Raw genomic sequence first — 25,571 nt, 5'->3', positions numbered from 1 at the left:
GGCTGATATGTAGCCGCGTCTCGGCAGCCGGAGTCAGCAGTGTCGCTCCACTCACACACCGGCAGGTTCTTCCAGTCAGTCCCTCCCCAGAAAACGAGTGATAATGTCTGCCCCGTGCATGTGCTCTCACAATTTCATCCCTTGAGACGCAACAACTGAGATTAGAAGACGACTGCACTTCCACACAGGTGAGTCCACAGCATCTTCATCTTCACCATCATCATCATCACTGTGGATTATTGGTAGGCTATGTCTTTATAAAGAGATGGATGGATATAGGCTATTGCATCATGTGACGGAGGCTGAGTGTGGGTACCAGTGCGCAGGATGTAGCCGGCCAGTGAATGATGAAACATTCACATGGATGTCATGAAGACTGGGCGGGAGGGAGGGGGTTATAGGATGGAAGAAACGAGGGGTGTGGGGGGTGGGGGTGCATTAATTTATGCCTATTCCTCAGAGGACTAATTGTACCCAGGTAGAACAAGGAGCACATGGCATGCACCGGTTTGACTTGTTTGTTTGTTTTTTATTTTCATTTTTTAAAGTCCTCTCTCCATCCGCATTTTTATTTTTTAAAACCTCCTCTTCCTCTTCATTGTAAACCGGTCCGGTGTTTGACTCGTCATTCCTGAGTCCAGTGCGGGCAGAGAAAGAAAGAAAAAATGGTGAAGCGCTTTTTTTAATACACCATTGTGCTTCCACTCACCCATCCTCTTTATTCCCATGTAATAATCACGATGCCATGTGTTATTATTATTATTATTGCAGCCTCTTATTACTACTGCTGCTGCTGCAGTGGAGGCTGCTTCAGCATCAGCGGTCCTTGTGGCTGCTGTGTGCTGCGTTCAATGGATTATGAAACGACGGCCCTTTGCCTCATGCAAACCAGGCTAATCTGGAAGCGGTAAAGGAAAATCTATTAATCACTTAATCCTCTGGATGGTGAAAGGCGGCGGGATGGGCATGTGCGGCTCGGCGACATGGGCGCATCGGAAAACACTTTCACACCGCTGATGCGTTTTAATAATAAAGAGGGGAGAAAAAAAAGGTTTATATTAAGAAAAAAAAAAAAATCAAGACGCTGCGAGGATAATGAAATTCAAAAGACAAAAAAAAAAAAAAGCTGCGCACCTTAACCAGCGTCTGGGAGGGCAGTGTCCACACCCATGCATGTTTCCAATACGTTTATAGCGGCATAAATCATGAGGAGGCAGCCTTGTAAATGTGCTTGGTGCGTCTTTGTCAGGACAAAAAAAAAAGAGAAATAGATTAAAATCAACCATGAAAGAGCCGCCGGATGTCTCGCACCTGTCTTCACTCTGTGAAGTTGACATCCTCTCGTATTATCGGAGGGGCTTTCCCCATCCCCCGAGAGCTGCGGAGAGAAAAAAAAAAAAAAGGAGTGTGTGTTTGGGTTCGTATGCAAATGGCCTCCTCCCTTCAATTATTCACGAGGCTGGAAACGCGATATTCTCCAAACCTCGACCTGTCACCGTCTCCGTCCGCGTGCAACAACCGGGACAATGTTTCCAGTTGGACCTTTTCCTCTGATTCCTCTTCCTAGAACATGAACCCGTAACAAAAGGATCCCCATTCACTGATTCTGTTGCCCCCTATCAGCCCATGTGATCGCCATGTGAGAAATAACTCTGCATCATGAAGCTGTGATTCTTTGTGTGGGTTTGCACAGTCAGATAAGATGGTGTGAGCTTTTCTTCCTACAGATGATGTGTTTAGATATTGTTTTTGTTGCAAATCTTTAGAAAAATGAGGTTTATTAAATGCACATTTTTGTTTTAATTTGGCATCATTTGCACGTTTTGCTTATGCAGCATCAAGTCAAAACGAAACCTGTCAGTGAGCAGGAAATTAAAGTCAGCATTGACAGTATGACTCCTCTCTGAAGACGATGTGGTTTTGCCCGAGCTGGCACACTTGACTTGTCACTTGAATTTGCTGTTCACTTACTGCACTGTTTTCTTCCCTTGTGCCGCAGACACTTGGTGATAATGAAGAAATAAACCACTTCATCACTCAACCTCCACAAACTGTCTTTTTACACCCCACGGGCCTTTGAACCCAAACACCATCCAACTTGTAGCTGTCTAAAAGACACAAATAAAAAGAGACTTTTCCCCCCCCGACTTTTCCGGCCCTGCTCCTCCAGCCCCCGCCAACCGAAAAGACTTTCCACCCTTCGCCCTTGATTGCTTTATCAAATGCCCAAAAACAGCAAGGCCGTCAAGAGAGAGCTTGACGACGATGTCACAGAGTCTGTCAAAGACCTGCTTTCCAACGAGGACGCCTGCGACGATTCCTTCAAGAAGAGCTCGCTGATCGTCAACAACCATGAAGGGGAAGGGAAAGAGTGCGACGTGGAGGAAGGGGGTTCGGACGGCGAGGAGGAGGAACGCCCGGCCTGGAACAGCAAGCTCCAGTACATCCTGGCCCAGGTTGGCTTCTCTGTAGGTCTGGGCAACGTCTGGAGGTTCCCCTACCTGTGTCAGAAGAACGGCGGGGGTGAGTTTCTGTTCACAGTCCTCCTTGCACTTACTGTATAGCTTCGCTTTGCACGTTTGAGCTGACGACCACACACAGTGGGAGTGGGCAAGCGTTACTTACCGCCAAACAGAAAAGCGTTCAAACAATCTGTTTCACATATTCTTTTCACTCTTACTGCAAAATGAAAATACAGCCAGGACACGTGAGAGTTTAGGTGAGGGGACGAGATAGCAACAAGGCAGCCAAAGCTAAACTGAGAGCACCTGGAGCTCACACTGCAAAAACTCCAAATCTTACTAAGAATATTTGTCTTATTTCTAGTCAAAATGTCATTTCTAGTCGAAACAAATCTAATTATACTTAAAAATAAGACTCATCACACAAAAAGTAGCTTGTTTTTAGACAGATTTGACTTCTTTCAAGCATATTTTCACTTGAAATAAGTAGAAAAATCTGATATTGGAGCATGTTTTTCTCTCTTATTACAGTACAAGCACAAAAACTTGCTTTCACTGGCAGATTTTTATACTTATTTCAAGTGAATTGAAACAAGTGAAAATTATTTAAAAACAAGTTAATTTTTAGCTGATGAGTCTTATTTTAAGTAGAGAGAGATTAGTTTTGACTAGAAATGAGACATTTTGACAAGAAAAAGGACAAATATTCTTGGAAAGATTTTGAGTTTTTGCAGTGCAGTGAACAGGAAGACTGCACAAGGAAGTTTAGTTGAGCCACTTGCCTCCCAATACGAGACACAATAGAACAACGGCCAAAACAATGAGAATAAAACTCCCATCGTAATAAACCAGAAGTGCATTTTAAAGAGAGGAAAGAGCAGCAATAGAATAGACTTACAAAATTAATATCATTGAAATGAACCTGCAGTAAACCAACCAGTATTTCACTGAGCTGACAGGCAGCCAGATGCATATTCAGATTAAAACAAATACAGTAACTGGATGACTGTTCTTCTACTGGCAAAGTCTTGGCTCCTCTGTTCTATGAATGAACACAGGAAGACTTCAAAAACCATCTTTGTGGAAGTATACAGCTGGACTGTGTTGATGTATTTTTAATATGCAGATAAGCAGCTCTGAGATCTGCCTTGAATCGACCATTAATGCACAGAAACCAGAATTGCACCTTCCTCTTTTTTTGTGTGCCTTTTTCAGCCTTGTAAATAGCTGAGAAGTAGGCCTATGTTTACATCCCCGCTTCACACAATGATCATGCAGCTTTCATTACAACACTGTATTAACTCTGAATATGTTGGTAAAAGATCCTGTCTAAACATCTACTCTGCATCAAAGTGTTTGCTAACAGACTGTGAGAGTCACTATCACAGAGTTCTTAAAATAGATGCATTATTTATTCCTGTGTCTTGTGCATGGATTTGCATGTCAAAAATTGCTGTTTGTAGCTGCTGTTGCAAGGAAGAACTGCAAAAAGTCTAAATCCACCATCAAGTTACAACATTTAAGTCCTCAACTGCATATCTACCTGTATATGTAGAATCAAAATGCTTAAACAGATACAAATACTGCATTTATACTGTGTATATTGTGTGAGTGCAGAGCTGCCTACTTGATTTTAAGTGCAAGTAAGAACAATGGTGCAAGACTGCCTCTTATTTTGTATTTGTCTGTCAAAACCAGACTGTCGAGTGACCTTCAGGGTCGACACGTGAGTCACGTGACCGTCTGTGTCTCCGTGTGCAGTCTGCAACATTTCACAAACATTAAAACACACACGTAACCTAATAACACTGCTGCAAACACACAGAAAACCCATTCTGTGTGCAGCTCTAATGCTCTTGATTGTATTGTAATAATGTAATGACAGCATCTGACCCCTGCTGCAAAAACCACATTTCCCAGAATGCAATGCGCTTTACTACTTTAAAGCCGCTCTGGATGAGGGCTGGCTGGCTGCAGGGGTTTACACTCTAATGTGTATGTGTTGTCTTCTGGGAAGGTTGATAAGGTGCTGCACTTCCCACCTGGAGATTATATAAAGCCATTGACTGCCTGGAGAAAGCTGATTAAATGAAACCGTCTCAGAGAGGTTGGCCAGACAGGATAGACAGGCTCAGTCCCAGTCAAGTTTATTATCAGATACCGCGTCTCGATGGGCCACAGCAGCAATAGTTCATTTTCTGTACAATACATGAGGAAACATCATTAAAATCCCTGAAAGACACTAATGAAAACTAATGGTGTGGAATAGGCTGTTCAAAACTAATCATTATAATCAATATAATTCACTATTATATTAAGATAGTTAGTATAACCACATGTCTGGAGACAGGTGTAGTATGTGATATGCATTGGGCTGGACTATCAGTGTGTATTGCTGTGTTAAAATCTACACAAATTAGCATTTCTTAACTAGATGAGTTATTAAATATTCACATATTTTTAGTGTTACAGTGCAACACAGTTCATTAAAATGAACATCCGTCTGTTCTCTAAGTGATTGTGCACACATTTGCTGTGTTGGTTTTGTGTTACGGAGGCATTTTGTTACCGCCTTTCAAACATATTGCTCAACATTAGTATGCAGCGAAGAAGTTAAAATGAAAAACGTCTTTGTTTAGACTTCTCTTGTGTTATGCAATCCCATCTGGGATGAGACACACACACACACACAGAAACGCACGCACGCTCACACATAAATAAGTTAAATCATATTCTTGCTTACGGATATTTTCGGTGACAAAAAAAAAGGAAAGAATTTTGTGTCAACAACAAAAGGACTATGATCTAATCATTAAATACTAATGTAGGAAATAAATCCAAGGTAAAATAAGAAATCCAGAGGGATGTCTAAGAAATGAGTCTATTGATTTTGAATTTCAATGTCAAGTCTTCACTTGTAGAGTGGGTGGGAGGTGAGACAGTGTTGGGGGGGGGGGGGGGGGGGGGGGTCTTTGTTGTTGTGAGGTGTGAGGTGGGTAGCTCAGGAGGCTCAGCTCTTTGTGTGCATGTACTTGTCATTACAAAAAACATAAATCTTTCAGTTTTAGGGTGAAGATTTGGTTTAAGGTTAAGTTTAAGTTAGACTTAAGTTAGTTTAAGAGTTAGGTGAGCAGTCGTCATGGTTATAGATGGGTTAAGTCTCCAGGAAGTGACTGCAGTGCCCTCTGAAGTGACGCACAACCTCACTGTCTTTGTGTACCCATACACTGAATCATGTTCTTACAAGTGTGTTTCTGTACATCATTTGCATAAGATCCATCTGTTAGTGTGATATTGTGTGTATATGTGTGTGTGTGTGTGTGTGTGTGTGTGTGTGTGTGTGTGTTTGTGTGTGTATGGTGGTCCAGCTCAAATCACAACCTCTCTCGACCCCGTCATGTTTTCAGGTCTGTTTTAAACAGCTCTGGCCGCCCTGCTGTGTTTGACTGTAATTAGATTAAAATGTCAGATCTGGGGCTGAGGGCAGGACTGCGTAAGTGTGTGTGTGTGTGTGTTATTTTGATTGTGTGTGCCTTGTCTGTGTCTTTTATGCACTCACATAAGGAAGAGATACTTTATGTGCATCATGCGCATGCACCTCTTCACCTTTCATCTCTTTACTGTTACTATTTATGATTTCCTTTAATGTCAGGGGGCTGAGTACAGACGGGGCTCTGGTGCTCTGAATCTGCTGCAGCAAAAAGAAGTCGAAACTGGAGATGTATGAATTCAACCTTTTTCAGACCTGCGCAAAATTTAAGGTCTGTTATATATAAATGTTGGTACAGTCATTTAATAATTCAATATTGCAATCATGCTAAGATAAGATAGCAAAACATTATGGCTGTTGAACAGAAAGTTGCACATTTAGCATAGTGATGTTAGCTTTTAGCTCAAAAGACCTGTCTACAGCCTATACACTCATTAGGTACACCATTTTTTGACCTCTTTTTGCCTTTGAAACTGCCTTGATTCTTTGTGGTCTTGGAGACTTTACTCAAAGTATTTGGTCCATATCGACTTTTCAGCTGCAGATCAAATCCCAAAGATGCTCCTCTACTGGATTTAGATCTGGTGAGCGTGCAGGAACATTGTCGTGTTCAAGAAGCCAGTTTGAGATGATTTGATCTTTATGACATGGTGCAGTATCCTGCTGGAAATAGCGATCAGAAGATGGTACAATGTGGTCATAAAGGGATAGACACTGTCAGCTCTGGTTGTCTCCAACACCATTACACCACCTATCGGTAGAAGGCAGGACGTTTGTTTCTGCCAGATTCTGACCCGACCATCCAGATGTTGCAGCAGAGATCAAGATTTTCTATCCTCTATTGTCCACTTTTTGTTTTCTGTAGTTACTGTGGTCTGCTGCTGTAGCTCCAAAGCTTCAAAGTTCAGCTTGTTGTGCGTTCAGAGATGTTCTTGCAGTCTGGACGTTCTGCTCTGACCTTTGGCCACCTCAACGCCCAAATGCATTGAGTTACATTAGCTCTGGTGTTACCTGAGGTCAAAAATAATGGTGCGAACTGGCCAATAGAGTCGCTGCACAGTGCACACCCATGACATTTTGCAAAATTTTGGTAACACTTCTTGGTCAACCAGAAACAGAAATGCTGCACCTCTACCACAGAAGCATCAAAAACCTCTGGCCATTAGTTATCCTGTGTAATTATTCATTATCCTGTGTATCCTATTTTATCTCTCCTCCAATTAGAAATCTACTCAAACATTACTACAGGTATTCTGAATAAGAACATGGTACACAACGTCGGTCGTCTCCACCCTGGCACATGGCACTGCCCAGGCTGGTTAAACAAGCATTTTCACCTTCATACTACAACTATTGGAACTATTTTAAGAAAAAGATGACACGCGCTGTGATCGGACTTCTTCTCAAAGTGCCGTCACTGTTTGAATATCCAGAGGGAGGCTGTCGAAGGTTTTAAGAGACAATGGAGACCGAGGGGGGTTTTGATGCCGACTGATGTCAAAGCTTCTCTCCAGACTCAACTGTGTACTTAGTGCACCAGAATTAGATGTGTTAATATTAGAAACCAGTTCATATACTGTACACACACAACTTAAAACAACATATCGACACACATACACACACATTTACTTCCTGTCTGTGACCACTCCCATCTAAGTCAAACCTGGGCGGGACAGCAGGGACTCAGGAAAGGACCTGAATGAACGTCCTGCCAGATGAAACAATAAACTCTGTTGAAACAGGGATGAAACCAATCTTAAAAACAATACACCCATGACGGAAGTTTTGATGTTGTCATCAGCGTCTCGGTGCAAAACACTGCACTGTAGTACCCACCAGTGATATCATTTGATGTTGTGGTTTAGCCCATGGGAGGAGGGAAAATAAAAGAGGGCACAAGGGGATTTTTTTTCTGTTTTGTTTTGACAAATTTTCTGTTGATGAAATATCACTTCAAAGAGTGTTTTCAAGGAAAGACTGTCTGGTTTTTCCACCAGTGCAGTTTCGAGGCTAGAGACTGTCTTCAAATGTGATCACAGCAGCGCCTGTCAACAGAGTAGCGACTAGTCTGTACTCCGCGGTTCTCATGGGTCAGAACAAACCCAACTTTGAAACCTGCCTTCACTTGGATCTCATCTGCACACCTGTTCAGTCAGTGTTTTTCAACCTTGGGGTCGGGACCCCATGTGGGGTCGCCTGAAATTCAAATAGAGTCACCTGAAATGTTAGTAATTGATACAAAAAATGACTGATACCAATATTTTTTGGGCTAATTATTATTATTCTTTTTAAAATTATGATTAAAACCACCACACACAATCTTAAACAACTGTATACTATACTTTCACTTTCTAGAATACAAAATCGAGTTCATATAAAAATATCTGAGCTGGCGCATCTTGATTGACGGGGTCGCCAGAAATTTGTGATGTTAAAATGAAAGGGTCACGAGCCAAAAAAGGTTGGAATGGGAACCACTGTGTTAAATTGTGTGACTGTTCCTTTTACAGTCGTGATGCCATTGTGGTGATTTAAAAAAAGAAATAAAAAAAGAAAATAACACCTCTGTGGTGGTTAAGCTACAGGAGGTGCCTCTTGAACCACATTGTGCCATGACGACAAACATGGTGGGCTCTGTGGCGGACTTCTCTGAAACCTTGTGACCAAAATATGTTTTAAAAGTCCTAGTGCACACACCACATGGAACATACTTTGTGTGGCATCATATGTAAAAGGAAAATAAAAGGCACATTATTTTGAAACCTTGTGCCACTGAACGCATCTAACTAACCACCACCGGCCATTTCCTCTGAACAAAGACTTTTAGGTTCTCTCGTCCTCTTCCTACCGTCATGTGCCTGACAGTGTTACTGCTCATGTGAACTCTGACCATCACAAGAGATGTGTGCCCCCCCACCCCCCCTGTATTTTATTTCACCACAATATTACAGCCTGTGTTACTGTTAGTCATTCACCCTGAAACCTTAATTCTAGAGAAGAACATCATCTTTGTAATGTGTAATTTAGGTAATTTCAGACCTCAGTGTCTTTGCCTGTTTCCTGCATTATTTCATTGCACCAGACACAGAGGGGGGGGGGGGGTATTAGGTGGGGACACACAGCTGCAGCTCAGCAGATGTGTGCATTGTAATTTCTGTGTGTAAGGGTGATAATGAGACGGTGTCTGTCTCACTTGTTCTTTGCTGTTGTGCGTTTTGTTTTTTTTTAGGCAAATGTGTCACCAGCGGGGGGGCATAAGGCAGTAGAGCAGTTAAAGGCAGTGTGTGTGTGTGTGTGTGTGTGTTTCCACACAGCATGTGGCAAACAGACAGAGAGAGACAAACCTGGTTAAAGAAATAAATATATAAAGAAATAACTCCAGTTTGTTCCCATGTGCTCGTCAGCTGCTTTCGGGAACGGTAACGGTGTCAAATCACAGCTCCGATGACACAGTTTCCCTCTCCTCCTTGTGTGTCCTTCGTTTAACAAACTCGTGCTCTTGTGTTGTTTGCGCCGGCAGGAGCGTACCTGGTGCCCTATCTCATCCTGCTGATATTGATCGGCATCCCGCTGTTCTTCCTGGAGCTGGCCGTGGGACAGCGGATCCGCAGGGGCAGCATCGGGGTGTGGAACTACATCAGCCCTCGTCTGGGGGGCATCGGCTTCGCCAGCTGTGTGGTGAGTATACAACAGTTACAGTCATAGTGTATGGGCAGTAATCGCGTAATGGGTGAAATAAGCAACAGCAACATCAGGCACAGTAATAATAAAAAAAAAAACATCAGCAGTTTTCTTTCCCCAAAAATATTAAATATTTCATTCCAAAACAAAAAACACATGAATTATTCTTGAGAACAAATACTGCGTGTTGGAAGAAAAATGCATCCTGAGGCCAATTCATGGCATCTCTGGCATCTCGTAAATCCTTCTTAGGGAAAATGATCTGGTGCAAAGAAAGTGATGTAATGATGTAGCAGCAGCAAGAGCTGAATGAAATCGCTGATGTGAAATTTCAATTTTGAAATGACCCATAATAATGTATAAAATGAGATTTCCATGTTTGTTTTTATTATCATAAAGCAGGCGTAGGCTCCATATAAAAACCCACAGATCAAAGTGCACACGGCTTCTATGTAGAAACTCCCTAAAATGAGCTGTCTGGGGGGGAAAAGTGCAACATACTGTAGGAATCTTAAGCTACAAATTAACAGAACATAAAGATGCTATACATTGGTCTTTCATGGACGACCCATCCCTTTGTCACTCTTTACCCAGAAAGTAAAGCACCCTCTTGCTGCAACAACAAAACAAATCAAGCTGTGTATGATACAGCTGTTTTTTGTTTTTGAGCGTGTGAAGTTAACTTGTGTCTTTTACCTGCAGGTGTGCTTCTTCGTGGCTCTCTACTACAATGTCATCATCAGCTGGAGTCTCTTCTACTTCTCCCAGTCTTTCCAGCAACCTCTGCCGTGGAATGAGTGTCCGCTCGTCAAGAACAAGACCAGTACATGTGAGTGTCCTGTAAAACTTAAAGGGATAGTTCAACATTTTGGCAAATTGGCTCACTGCCATTATCCCAATAGTCATAGGAGTAGGTTTGTTACCTTTCATTGTCGGTGCAAGCTATTTTTCGAATGGCGGAGCAGAGCCACGAGCTGCTCAGAGCTACGCTACGGAGGCTAATGGGATTTCTTGATTTCCCTCATCAAACTCGTCAAATACAAGTTGTGACCTGCACATTCACCACGCTATGAGATAATAACAGAACGTTACTAGACAGAGTTGTTTTCGAGGCAAATGCAGAGACTGCTTGCTGAAAAACTGCCCCCGATAGAAACACACATCAGCGGTTTTGCATGAATTTACCTCTAAAACAACTCTGTCTGGTAACGTTCTGTTATTATCTCATAGTGTGGTGAATGTGCAGGTCACAACTTGTCCACCAGAGCATTTTGGAGTTGTTGGATTGTGTATTTGATGAGTTTGATGAGGGAAACCAAGAAATCCCATTAGCCTCCGTAGCGTAGCTCTGAGCAGCTCACGGCTCTGCTCCACAGTTCTAAAAATAGCTTGCACCGACAATTAAAGGTAACAAACCTACTGCTAAGACTGTAGGGATTATGGAAATGGGCCAATTTGCCAAAATGTTGAACTATCCCTTCCAACACTGCAGTTCATTTCTGGTGAAATATGAGTGTGAAACAACAAGACCGAGGTCGGTAACTCTCAACTCTCATTCTGTGCGTAGATGTGGAGCCCGAGTGCGAGAAGAGCTCGGCCACCACCTACTACTGGTACCGCGAGGCCCTGGACATCTCCGACAGCATCTCCGAGGGCGGAGGACTCAACTGGAAGATGACGGTGTGCCTGCTGGTTGCCTGGTTGATGGTCTGCCTCGCCATGATCAAGGGAATCCAGTCTTCTGGGAAGGTAAGGACGAGTTGGGACTTTTAGTTTCTGGAGCCTCAGGTTTTCTACTAGCAAAAATAACTGGTGAAATGAGATTTTAACTAGTAGAGAATTAGGAAGGAGAGGAGAAAGATCCCGGGAGCAAAGGCCTACTACAGCTGCCTTACAATCCTGGCAGATTGGCCTTGATAAGTATATAAATATAACTCTCATGCCCTGTAAAATAGGCAGCGGTGACGGAAACAAAGGGGCATTTCTCGCCAAGTGTTTTGAAAACCCTCTCATATATAATTACCTCACGTTAAAGTCAAGGCTTATCGAGGGCCAACTCTTTGGGTGCCGGGTTTAAAAGACGCTGCTGCCGAGCGACTCCTGAAATGTGACTTGGCAAATTTTTCTAATCATACATTCTCAGATATGATCCCAGGAGCTCATGTGATCTTGTGTGGGATTTCTGGGCTCGGCTTACTTTAGCTTAGTGTAACAAAGCTGACAGTAGCGTGACTAGCATCCGGAAGGATTAGCCCACTGGCAAGAGGTTCGGCGTTCGCATGCAAACTCACCCCACTCCTCTTTTCTTTTTCTTTTTCTCTCTTTTTTTTTAAACGCAGGTGATTTTTATCATTCCTTACTTTTTCTCACACCACATGATGAGCATTAGCCGGTGCACGTCCAAGGTCGAAGTCAAGCCTGGGATAATTGGAAGTGGTCACACTTTTTTAATGTTCCCAGAGTTTAGGAAGCTTTGATGCAGAAGTTATTTGATTTTGGTCTTAACCCCCAACTTCTTATGTTAGGTTGGTTACAGCAGAAGTGTGAGGTCAAACCTGATACAGTGAATTTGAATAGAATAAGGTCTTGCAGATTTTTTTAAGGTTCAGCCAAGAGCCTGAATGAGCTGAACAATGAAACAAGTCGCTGTAACGGAGCCAAAGTTGTGGAGAATTAAAATTCTACTCTTCAAATCCATTGGGATTTTTAGCATCTTATAGTATTATTTTGGTTTTACAATCTTGGCAGAGCCCAAACCACAACTTTTCAATGGGATGATCGAGTTTCTGCCGGTTAACAATTGTTCGTCCCAGTGTAATCAAAAGAATTCATCATCTTTAACAGAGATATATTTGACATTATTGTGGCAAGACACTTAAAATTTGTTCTTTTTTTCTTCTAATTATAATAATAATACGTCATATGGAACTTTCCTTTATCATAAAACTAATGTGGCTCATTAAAACTAGCTTTTCTCATTATAGCATCACTTAGTATGCAGTTATATAATAAGAAAAGGAAGAAAGAGATCAATCATCGCCTAAATAGACCTTGTAGACAGTAACAGATTTATACAACCCTATTATAAGAATGTAACTCCATCGGTATGGGGAAATGTGGCTGTCACCAGGCTAATGAGTTTTCCCACCACTCTAATCCTTGGGAGTCATTGTCCTTAGCTCAGGTCTTATCCCAACAGCTGTCTACTGTACACTTGGTGCCCAGTGAGAGCGCTCGTCGTTTGCACCTCAGTTCACAACAACAGCCACAGACAAAACAAGATGGATTCCTTCGACGGCAGCGGCGCTTTAATCTTGGCCTCTGCCACGGTGATTTGCAGAGCTAGACAGTCTCATTTCCCCCGTCTGGCACATCCTGTTGCCTGGCAAGAAATGTCACTGATAACCGCAATCATTGTCACAGTCACTATCGCAACCGCTGCCATGTCAGAGGGGCCGCTGCGTTAGCATTCATGATTTTCAAGTGCTTACTCTGGCATTATAAAAAAGAAAGAACTGATTTGCTAAAATAGTGATAGATATATTTTTGCGCCAATTAAAAAGGAAAAAAAAGAGCTAAACAGAAATGAAACGACTGGGTGCTCGTACAGTTTGAGCCAGATGGTTGTCCTCCAACTACCTGGTGTTTCTGGACAGCCTTTTTTTTTTTTTTTTTTAAGTTGGCCAGAGAAGAAATGGGCATGAACTTTCCCTCGAAGGGGCCAACTCCCAAGTGTCTTTGAAGTTTAATCGCCACTGTGCGGCATAAAAGAATAATAATGCCCTCTCCACCCGTGTTCACACAAAAGCCTTTTCCGAGGAATATCCCCACCGCGATCTGCATTTCTGTCCCGTTTTTGTGTGTGTGTGTGTGTGGGTGGGCGTGAAAGGGATCAGGCTGTTTTGGTTGCCATGGTTATACGCGCTCTTTTGGCTTGGTTTGATTGTTAAAGAGTGTGGCCAAAAAAAAAAGGAGAAAAAAAAGGGGGAGTTGGGTGGGGGGATTTTTGGCTTATAATAGAGGAGAGAGGAGGGCTGTCATAGATTTAGTAAATGGTGAAATTCACTGAAAATATCCAAAGCTGTCAATCAAAGTTTTGTGTATTTTTGTCTCGGTGGGGGGGGGGGGGCTTCAACTTTAGTATTCGTCCGTGAAGATAACAGTGGCGTTCTCAAAAAGTGACCTTTGCAAAGAAGCACATGCTATCTGCCCTGACATTTAATCTTCCAAAATAAAAAAAGTGCTCTCTCCACTAGAACATAACACATGAGGTCATAAAGGGACAGATATCTGCTTATCACTGCAAACAGCAGCCTGTTTGGCTTCGAGGTGACCGAGACCACAACCATGTTCTCATACAGGAGCTCCCTGCCGGCTAAAGCAAAAACAACAACTTACTTCATAAATTATGAATTTGACCTTTAAAACTTTGGATCTCCACCTGAAAAGCATTGACCTCTGTGAGGATAAACGTTTAAATCTATTATAAATTAAATCCTATTTGTTGGTTTGATATCGTCCAACTTTCTTTGTGTCTGTGCTGCATAGACTGAGCATCAAGGCATTTTTATTGATAATGAAAGGAAGATCTACATGTAACATGGTACCCAGTGTGATTTTAGTATATATAAGTATAGCATATGTTTAGGCTTCAAAAACACCTAGATTATAGGTAAACAAAGTCAAGGGACAAACACCTCAGACTGAGTGTCGCAAAGTGCTTTTTGTATTCTGCAGATTAGAGACTTGAGCTCCACAAACCTTTCCCTTTAAGATGTGACATGGTGCTGCAGGGCTTACATGAGGACCACCGTGTAGGAGACGCAGTGTTTCTGAATCACCCAACTGTGCATGTGACTCAACCCCTCAACTATCTCCCCGTGTCTGCATCCACACCCTGCTTATAGTCCAGTAAAGCCACAAGTTGCAGTGTTGCAGCTGAGTCAGACCTTCAGTCCTGCCCTCAAGCCTTTAAACTGCCATCTTGTCGTATACAGAGGGGGCCTCAGGTTTAGAAGTGTGTAGTGTGCAAGTTTTTTAAAAAAAAAAGAAGAAAAAAAAGACACAGGGCCCCAGCGTCTGATTAGCGTGATAATGAGACAAAAGGTCTTGCAAAGACCCAGCAGCTACCAGCTCTGCCCTGGGACCCTGCTGATATTAGTTACACAACATTCACGGCACATTTTTTCTTTAATTTATCATGACTGTCATAGACACTAGAAGAAAAAAAGAAAAGAAAAGAAAATGCTTATAAAATGTCTCAAACACAAACCTCTCAGCTGCAAAACCTAGATACTAGACGGGGAACAAAAGGAAATGTAATGAAGCATCATCAGTGTCAAGACAGAGGAGCTCAGGTTTCAGTCTGTGTTCTGCACAATTTGATGTTCCTGTCGAATTATCACCATATTTAGACCGAGACATTCACACTCTTATCATCTGACAGGAACTGAACAGCAGTTATCTTTATCTCTTAGAAAAAAAACTCGAAATGCACAAAAGGCAGCAGATTAGAATGAGGTACAACGTACGTCACAATTGGCCTATTTTAGGTTGGACCATGAAAACATTATCTGACTCGAGACTAGGTCATTGGCATTAACAATAATTTTCACATAAAAAAAGCAGTTTTCTTTGACTTTTAGCATCTTGTTATCACTAGAATTACATTTTGCCTTTGTCCCATATTGTACAAAGACAGATTTCCATGTCTCTTTTGAGTACAAGACAGGTCTAGGTTCTATATTAATACTGTGAATGCAGCCTGTATTCAGAAGCTGAGCCTTAAAAAACGAGTTGTCAGGACTTCTGTAACTTTGTGATGTCAACAAAGAAATCACAGGGTGAACCACAGGTCCTGTGTTACCTCATACTGACAGTAAAAGTTTTGGTACCGTTTTAATACTACGCTGTTCTTCCTGGCAGGTGATGTACTTCAGCTCCCTGTTCCCGTACGTCGTGTTGATCTGCTTCCTGATCCGGGCTCTGCTCCTGAAGGGCTCCGTGGATGGGATTCGTCACATGTTCACACCCAAGGTACAGTAATGGCAGCGTTTCCTTTAAAATCTGCTGAAACAAGTACAACAGAGCAACAGTGCTTTCAAGAGACAAAGGAAGCCCCCTAGGGAGTAAGTCTTTTTGTGCATTGCTTTTTTTTTTGCCAAAAGGAGGGACGCCTCTATTGTTTTTTACATTCTGAATTAATCCACCTAAATCATTTTGTTCAGAAAATTACAGACCAAAGAACCAGGATTCCAACCAAGGAATAAGAAAATGTTGTGATTTGCTATGATATTGTCAAATTGTGAAATTGCCTTGGCTGGAATAAATAAAAAGAAAGAAAGAAAGATAGAAACAAAGAAAATAGTGACATTTTGTTAAACAGACAGAACAAAACCCAAATATATCAGGTTTATTACTCACTGTATATAACAAAGGAAGCAATCAGATCAACAAATCCAATGGTTTCAGCTCTTTTCGAGCGCACCATTGTCTGAAATCTATAACACACGGCTGTTATTTCTCATCCTTTATATTCTCCACTGAATATCAAGGTTTTAATATTTAGTATTAATCATCCAGCCTCTGTTAAAATCAACCCCACTCATTGTCTGTCTGAAGTCTGGAGTCTGCGCTGCAATAGGCCGTCTCCTCGGCAGCAACAGGCCAATGGCACCTCGGGCCGTGGAGCCACGTTGCCATGGCAACAGGGGTTACTGAGGCTTTATGTAAGCAACCAGACGAAGATGCTCGTTCTGTCTGTCTCGTCTCGTGTGTCTGCTCAGTCTCGCCAGCTGACATCTTAAGGCTTCAAACAACATGTTGTGCCACCGTCTTTCGTTGTAACTGCGGACTTCAAAGTCCTGCTGCGAGTGTGTGTGTGTGTGTGTGTGTGTGGGTGTGGGTGTGGGTGTTCTGCTTTTGTGCTCAGAACAGTTTGAGATCTCTGTCATGGAATAAAAAAATAAAATAAAAAAATTACCAGGTGGAAACTGTCGAGATACCAGCTGTCATTAAGCAAGATGGTGCACTGAGGGTCTGCCAAACACAGACACAGACATGATATGTTAATTATTTTAAAATATGAAAAGATAAGCAGTGAAGTGGGAACACTATTTGATCATGAAGATTATCAGACCTAAATGTCAATATTTAACTTTGACTTAAATTTAAATTAAATTAAATTTGACTTAATTGTCCCCATGTCAACTCAAGGTCCCATATTTTGCTTTTTCTATGCTTTAAACTGCATTTCACAGTACATGAGTGACTGGAGGAGCTGGCATAGGTATCATCATGTGACCTCAATGATGATGTAACATTGGTCACATGACACAAACTGAATTCAAAGCAGCAAATCCTCAGATTGGAGAAGCTGCAACCAGCCAACACTTGTCATTTGAGCTGTATACGAGCGCTTCACTAAAACCTAAAACTGTGTCCGTGCTCTGTTTTCAGCTGGAGATCATGTTGGAGGCGAAGGTGTGGCGAGAGGCGGCCACGCAGGTCTTCTTCGCGCTGGGTCTCGGCTTCGGCGGCGTCATTGCCTTCTCCAGCTACAACAAGCGGGACAACAACTGCCACTTTGACGCCGTCTTGGTGTCTTTTATAAATTTCTTCACCTCCGTGCTGGCCACCCTGGTGGTGTTTGCCGTGCTGGGCTTCAAAGCCAACATCATGAACAGCAAATGTGTAGCACTGTGAGTAAAAGTTGGTTTCAGAAACCAAAGCAGATATTTGTTGGTAGATGTTGTTGCAAGAAGAAAAGAAATTCAGTTCCCTGACTTGGACGTCTTCGATGTCTTGTTTCCTTCTTAGCAACACCAATAAGATTGTGGCGTTGCTGGGTAATGGCATCGATGCGGGCCTGATCCCCCACCACATCAACCTCACTCAGGTTAGTCAAGTCAGTGTTGAAGACTACCACCAGATGATAGAAATCATCAAAGGGGTGAAGGAGGACGAGTACCCGAAACTGGGACTGGAGTCCTGCAGCATTGAGGACGAGCTCAACAAGGTACAGGAAACAACAACAACATACCTACCGTAACATATCTCAGTCCTTGCTGCTGATTGTTCACCTCCACTTCTTCTTCTTCTTCTTCTTCTTCTTCCTCTCTGCCCATCGACAGGCGGTCCAAGGCACGGGCTTGGCCTTCATCGCCTTCACAGAGGCCATGACCCACTTCCCAGCCTCGCCCTTCTGGTCCGTCATGTTCTTCCTCATGCTGGTCAACCTCGGCCTCGGCAGCATGTTCGGCACCATCGAGGGCATCCTCACTCCGCTGATAGACACTTTCAAAGTCCGCAAGGAATTTCTTACAGGTGAATAATTGAATGCACATGTGAGAAAAGTGGAAATGAAGGTGTTTTATATCCTTTCATGTATAAACACCGATCAGCCACAACATTACAACAGGGGATCAGTTTGATGTATGTTCTGTAAAGAATGAGTCATTTCTTTTATGTTGCATGCTGAGGTTAGATTAGATTAACTTCAATTTAGATAAACTGCAACTCTTTAACTGCCCCAAAGATGGATGGTGTTGTCCAATTGCAAGTCTCACATTCTAATTTTTGGCTTCGTTGGCTCCATTCCCATCTTTAAACCAATGATAATACAGTCTAACCCTCCATGTGCATTAAAAGACAAACAAAAATTAGTAAAAACTTACTTGTATTGAGAAATTCCTTCAGGAGTGGATGGGAAAAAAGAAGCTCCAGCAGAGGAAGCAACATAACCGCTTTGATTAATGAGACTCAGTGGCTGCTCCACAGTGCAGTGAACAGATGTGGGCCATCCTGCTGTTCGTTTGGCTCTAACAGCTTTAAATGGGTCCCGCTCCACTTTAACATACTCCAGCACAGCTCAGTTTATCTCCGCTCCTCCTGTTTGGGTTTGGGTGTGAGTGAGCCGATACTGGCCCACTATGAAACATCACCACACACCTACTGGTTTATGCAGATGTACAGCAGCGCCTTTTCTTTTTTTTTAAAGGTTAATGCTCCTAATCCTTCTTACACTCCCTCCTTATTAGACAATGAATGTGAACCGTTACAGTGAAACGTACTGTAGCAGAAAGGATCTAACAACGTGTGTCTGTCCTGCAGTGGGCTGCTGTGTGTTGGCCTTCTCCATTGGTCTCCTGTTTGTTCAGCGCTCAGGGAACTACTACGTGGCCATGTTCGACGACTACTCGGCTACTCTGCCTCTGCTCATAGTGGTCATACTGGAGAACGTGGCAGTCGCTTGGGTTTATGGAATTGATAAGTAAGTACACATCATTATCATCATTCGCATATCTTCTTAATTTTTGCTTTAAGTATTTACCATTTATTCACCGTTTATGGGGACACATACCGTACTTTTCGGACTATTGAGCGCACCTGAATATAAGCCGCACCAGCTAAATTTAAAAGAAAATACATTTTGTACATACATAGGCCCCACTTGAATATAAGCCGCAGGTTTTTCATGTTGTAACATGAAATATTTACACAGAAAGACAGTAGGGAACTTTTCCGCTGTTTTGGTTACGCTCCTCTCACCCATGTGCATTTGTTTACAATGAAGCCGGCGAAAAATCAATGAATGGAGCGGTGGATAACATTACATAACATATACGATGTTACGGTGCATGTAGTCTGAACCGTCATAAACAAAAGATCACGGGTTACGGAGCGCATTTGTGTTGCGGTGTGCAGAGACGAGAGCTGGCGGGCGAAAAAAGTAGTGGCTTATAGTCCGAAAAGTACGGTAGTCTATTATTGGAATCCCTGAGTTGGTATGTTATCGAAAATTATTTGAATGAAACCATAAAGGCAATATATAAATATAAATATATAAAGGTAATCAGGTTTATAAAGAACATGAAACTATTGTGTATTCTTTACCACACACATTTGATCTCACCTCATGCTGCTTTGCTGCCGCCGCTCTCTCAGATTCTTTGAAGACCTGAAGGACATGCTTGGCTTTACGCCGTTCCGCTTCTACTACTACATGTGGAAGTACATCACGCCCATCCTGCTGCTGGTTCTCCTGTGCTCCAGCTTAATCCAGCTGACCATGACGCCGCCCAGCTACAGTGCCTGGATACAGGAAGAGGTGAGTCAACGTCTCCGGCTCGTCTCTCCTGAGACCGGGGATCAATGGGGAGGTGGAAGTCCACCTACTTGGTAATCCTGGAAGAGGTAAAAAGCAGATTTAAGGGTTCAAAGTAAAAACCAGGCAGTAGCTTAAAAAAAAAACAAAAAAAACAGGAGGGAAATTTCGGTTTTCACTGATAAACACATGTTCAGCATCCTTTAACCCTCGGACAATCAACAGGATGTGTAGTCTACCACACAGACGTCCAAGCACCTGTTTGATCACAGTCACTTTAAAACCGATAGTAAGTGGAGCAAAGGGCAAATGGGAGAAAGTGTCCAAGCATTTGCTCCTTAGTGTGTTCAGTGAGGCCAGTGAGGTGGAGTAAGTGAAAAGAGTGAAGTAGACACCTGAAATGATTGGTCAATAGTAGTTTATTCAGTCTACAAAATGAAATTTCACACCCCTGATGGCTGTCATTCCTTATTTGTCTAACAAAGACTTTTGAAGCAGAGAGAGAATAATCAGAACATAATACAACTTGACAAAGAACAGGTGTCATATTATTTATTTACAACTGTTAAAACATCATGTTTTTCTCATGTTTGTCCTCCAGGCCAAAGAGCAGACCTTGCGCTTCCCTCCGTGGGGCATCGTCGTCTGCATCTCCCTGGTGGTGATGGCCGTCATGCCCGTGCCCGTGGTCTTCGGCCTGCGCTACTTCAACATCATCGACGAGAACACCACCGGCCTCTCCACTGTCTCCTACAAGAAGGGCCGCATCATCAAAGAGAGCGCCCGGCCGGGGGAGGACGACGACACCAGCCTGATCCAAGGCAAGTCGCCCAGCGAGGCCCCCTCACCGATGCCTGGCAACAGCATCTACCGCAAGCAGAGCGGCACCGGCGGCGGCCCTGATGCGGACACCGCGCCCAACGGCCGTTACGGTATTGGTTACTTGATGGCCGACATGCCGGATATGCCCGAGTCGGACTTATAAACTGACTGTAATAGTAAGCCCTGCCCGGCCATACCGGCTGGCCACTCCTCCCCTCCACCCCACTGCGTGCGTTTAGTTGGCTGTATCATCAATGTATATTTCACTCGTACTGTATATTCTTTGTAGATATCGTAGCTGCTCTCTATTTGTCGTCTCTGAACCTTATATGATTGTCTACCTTACAAAAAAAAGGTGTGGAAATAAACCTTGTCCTTGTCTGAACCATTGACCCATTTGCTCGGTGGCATCCCGAATTCACCTCTTACCTCCTGCTCCCTCCAACCTTTGCTCCCTCCTCCTTGCAGATCCTGCAGGAGCGGACAGGTGTAAGCAATAAGGTGGATTTCCCACCAGGCCTACTTGAACAAGAATCTGCAAAGAGGAGTATGCAGAGGAGCAAGTCAGGGGGTCATGAGGTCATTTGGGGACTGCGTCTGTGTCTGTGGGTGGTGTAAATCAAGCCAGCTTCAAGTCCTGCTGTAAAAAGTGGTTGTGTACATTATAACCTATAACCGCTGGCCAACCGATAATGAGATTAGCAGCAGCGCAGGCCGTCTGGATGGCATGACACTGCAACACGGAAGAGATTTTTTTTGATGAAAGTTCACATCAATCTAGAGGATGGCCTTTGAAAACCACCCCCCATGATTGTTTGAGACAAAAGTGTGCCTAAGTAATTTATATTTGTTTATAGAATACATGATGATCGTTGTATATTTAAGGTATTCTGTAAATATAATATAAATATTATAAATATATTTATCTTGATAGTTTGGATATCAGGACACCGTGTTTTTAAGGTTCAGAAGTACTTCAAATCCTTAACTCTCATCTCTTTGTTTTTTACTAATGTATTGTCAGTGTTTGTAAGGACTGAGTCCTCCTTGTACATATATTTTTTTTTCCATGAAATGGCTTCAAATGCAAATGTCTTTTTTTCCCTGTCAAGATTAAAGATCACATATGGTCCATACCCTCATGAAATTGATGTTTGTGTTTTTCTTGCATTCAATCGTAAAGGCGAACTATGCAAGTCCGTCCGCTTTTCCCCTGTTTTGCCAACCCTCCTCCCGGCAATGTGCATTTGTTTTCCATGAAGCCAGAGAGAAAGCAATCCATGCAGTGGTGGATAACGTTATATACGATAACGTTACGATGTGTATATTTGTGTAGTCTCATCCATCATACACAAGAGATTACGGGTTAAGGGGTGCGTTTGAGAGCTGGGACACTGGGTCAGAGGCTCTGATCTTACAACATTGTTTTTCAGCCAAAAGATGCTAGGTGTAAGACAGAGAGCCTCTATTCTCCCTGTAAAAAGTTACGAGTAATTTATTGAACCATCACAATTACCTTAAAGCTGTTTAATTAAAGTAAAAATGTAGCATAGTTAAGGTAAACAATCTTGCATAGTTCATCTTTAATATCAGGATATTCTCAGTTTGTCATTTTTCCTTAGAGATAAGCCTACATGAAAATGCTACATGCTAATTTAGCTAATGTAGGCTACTAAAATTGGGAGAGCAACTCTCAACAAGGAGATGCTGCAGAATGAATACTCAACGCAATTGGTATTTTCTCTTATATCAAATCACTTTGATGTTAGCTGTGTCTTACTTTTGTTAGTCAAATATAACTAGCATTAGCATTAGCAACCGCAACTTGTGGAAATCAAATACCGGTAGCTAAAAATTTGCTAATAGCATTAGCATTAGCTTAGCAGGTGTTTACACCGGTCTAGAAGAAACGTCATGACTCGACATCAAAGTGTGTTCCTTCACTCACCTACACATTTTTCCAATGGCCGTGTTTGTTTGTTTTTTAACTCTTGTCTTTTTTCGCGTCTTTTCTTCAACTGTAGTTAGCAATGCTTACCTGTTAACCCTGGTCCGCGGTTGGTGGCTCTCCCTGTACGTCCAATCTGACCTGACGTATCATGCACGTGCAGCACAAACAGTGACGGTTAAAAAAAAAAAAAAGGACGCCATTTTGGATCCGGTATCCTATTCCCATAATAAATTGACACTAAGTGGCATCATGCAAAAGTTTGGGCACCTGGTCAAAATGTATGTTAATGTGAACTGTTAGATCTCCAAAAGGCATAATAGTCCAGTCATTTTATGAGAAAAGGTTAAACAAATTGCAACAGAAGCAAACTCAACTGATTTTGTATCCTCAGCATGTCCTGAGTGAGGGAAAAAAAGCCCAGAAGAATCCCATTAGGGGAAAGTTTAGAAAAACGCCCAAACATATCCCATTTATACGCATATAAAAACAAAATTTCACGTGAATAGGGTAAAATTTTTAACCTTTAGATATCTCCATGAAAATTACTGAGTTGATTACTTACATTAAGACAAACAAAAAATGTATTACAAGTCTTTTGAAATTTTTTGTTAACATGAGCAAATTTGCATACATTTGCATAAATTCCACCGTTTTGACGGCACATGAAGTTGCTGTGGTGATACCGGCATGAAAATTGGAATGACTCCAGAGGTCAATCGACAAGTTGACCACTTTAAATTTCAAGATGACTGCAATTTTTCAAGACAGCCACATCCTTAGTAGAGCAGGTATGACATGAGCCAACAGTGCATAATCCAATTACGTATGGCTAATTTCCATACATAAAACACCTGATCTAAACATTGGGTAGAGCAGGTGAAAATGTCTTGTTCAATCTTGTTAATACAGTTAAAAAACTTAAGGAATGGAACCAATTTAGGCTACCCATGAGCATTAATAGAGACGGAGACGAAGATGGAGCATGTCATACCTGCTCTACTAAGGATGTGGCTGTCTTGAAAAAATTGCAGTCATCTTGAAATTTAAAGTGGTCAACTTGTCGGTTGACCGATGGAGTCAACTCATTCCAATTTTCATGCCGGTACCACCACAGCAACTTCATATATACATGTGCCGTCAAAACGGTGGAATTTATGCAAATTTATGCAAATTTTCTCATGTTAACAAAGAATTTCAGGGGCGGAGTTTAGCTCAGTTGGTAGAGCACCCGCCCCATGTGTTGAGGCTATAGTCCTCGCTGCAGGCGGCCCCGGTTCGAGTCCCGCGTCGGACGGCCCTATCCTGCATGTCATTCCCCCCATCTCTGCCTCCCATTTCCTGTCACACTCTCAACTGTCCTATCAAATAAAGGCATGAAAAGCCAAAAAATATACTTTAAAAAAAACAAAAAAAAACAAAGAATTTCAAAAAACTTGTAATACATTTTTTGTTTGTCTTAATGTAAGTAATCAACTCAGTAATTTTCATGGAGATATCTAAAGGTTAAAAATGTTACCCTATTCACGTGAAATTTTGTTTTTATATGCGTATAAATGGGATATGTTTGGGTGTTTTTCAAAACTTTCCCCTGATGGGATTCTTCGGGGCTTTTTTTCCCTCACTCAGGACATGCTGAGGATACAAAATCAGTTGAGTTTGCTTCTGTTGCAATTTGTTTAACGTTGACCCCTTTTTTGGCCTAAAATTACTGGACTATAAAGTTAAACGTGAAACACTCTTTTGCCACACCACTTTTTTAGGCAATATCAGTGTATTGTTTTTGTTTTAGAGTGAAAAAGGGAAACAAAGCAGCAGCCTGCAAAACAATGGGGAAAAAAAGGTTGTGACAGCAATGCGTTTCGGCAATCAGCCGTCCTCAGCGTACAGCCGTTTCTTGCTGCCGAGCACGAGCAGTTTTTATGAATAAAAAAGTGTTTAACTGAAAGTGAGTGCTTTTTTTACTTTGATTTTTTTGGACTGGCACCCGATTTACCTGTTCATACCATAGACTGTAAAAAGAAGGTTCATACGTGGAGTTGAGCACGCCAAGTCTGCTGAAAACAGTGGGAAACCCAGGAGACTCGAGCTCTCAGATAACTTTGACCACGGTATCAGACAAATAGTAATAGTTTGTCTGTATACATTTTATACACCGTCATAGTTTCTAAATGGGGGGCTACTATGCAGGGTGTCCAAACCTTTGCTGCTGCTCTTTTCCTTTTCTGTCATTTGAAAATGTGAAAGATGAATATATTGTTTATTATATGTAAAGGGAATGTGTCATCTGTAATGCCTTTTGGCGATAATTTCATCTTCTACTTGCTTCACTGTTCACATTAACAGACATTTTGACCAGGGGTACCCAAACGTCTGCATGCCACTGTAGATAAATATGACTGACTGTGTTCTCGTAAATAAAACAATGGCCAAAGCAACAATTACTTCCATCCATCCCTGCCAGGAAACCATATTCAGTGGGAGAAAGGCCTACATCTAACAAAACAGCCTCTCTTTAGTTTAATTGCTTCTACAGTCACCAACATTTTTTGTTTGTAAATAATGGTGTCCCACCAACAACACAGAGCCATGACAGTACATAAAATAGCATTTACTTTCTTGCTTTGATTGACACATTCTTCAATCAACAGTCATTTTACATAAAAAAAAAAAAACATGTGTACAAAGCCGGCAGCATCATGAGGAGCTCCATGGTCTTATTTTACTGCTGTGGAGAGAATGAGCTCAGTGGTAAACACACACACATAGACATGAGAATAAATAATCAAATATACATTTTCTTTCCTTTGGCTTTCTTCCAGTTTTTTTTTCTATCACACTACAAGTAAACAAACATCAGTCTTCATTAAGGAACAGGAGGTCATCCTGAGCATCTGCACCGCTCTCAGCTCTGATTACAACACAAATCGGATCACCTGTGTCCCTTTTAGATGAATGTCTCTGTTTGATTGTGCTCATCTGGCAAAACATGGCACACACAGCATTTGATAAATGTGATGTGCGTCTTCTAAAAATCTGGATTTCGTGACTCAAATTCTTTAG

General features: G+C 42.1%; 1 protein-coding gene across 1 annotated transcript; it reads left to right on the top strand.

Moving 5' to 3' along the window:
- slc6a15 (solute carrier family 6 member 15) lies at nucleotides 1–21,696 on the top strand. The gene is made up of 12 exons (XM_085780122.1): nucleotides 1–188; nucleotides 2,000–2,523; nucleotides 9,473–9,630; nucleotides 10,336–10,462; nucleotides 11,201–11,382; nucleotides 15,559–15,669; nucleotides 17,092–17,333; nucleotides 17,452–17,650; nucleotides 17,766–17,958; nucleotides 18,745–18,904; nucleotides 19,579–19,741; nucleotides 20,340–21,696. The coding sequence occupies exons 2-12, from the start codon at nucleotides 2,223–2,225 to the stop codon at nucleotides 20,721–20,723; spliced, it is 2,220 nt and encodes a 739-aa protein (XP_085636248.1). The 5' UTR covers nucleotides 1–188; nucleotides 2,000–2,222; the 3' UTR covers nucleotides 20,724–21,696.
- The last annotated feature ends 3,875 nt before the right edge of the window (nucleotides 21,697–25,571 follow it).

Source organism: Trachurus japonicus, chromosome 6 (genome assembly GCF_045865225.1).
Source record: "Trachurus japonicus isolate A0001 chromosome 6, Traja_1.0".
In the NCBI taxonomy this organism is placed as follows: domain Eukaryota; kingdom Metazoa; phylum Chordata; class Actinopteri; order Carangiformes; family Carangidae; genus Trachurus; species Trachurus japonicus.
This window is presented reverse-complemented; position numbering and strand designations above follow the sequence as displayed.

Coding starts and splice junctions, on each gene's coding strand:
- slc6a15 (XM_085780122.1), top strand. CDS start 2,223: ATGCCCAAAAACAGCAAGGCCGTCAAGAGAGAGCTTGACGACGATGTC. Junction 9,631..10,335: donor TCGGCTTCGCCAGCTGTGTG/GTGAGTATACAA, acceptor TTTTACCTGCAG/GTGTGCTTCTTCGTGGCTCT. Junction 11,383..15,558: donor GAATCCAGTCTTCTGGGAAG/GTAAGGACGAGT, acceptor TCTTCCTGGCAG/GTGATGTACTTCAGCTCCCT.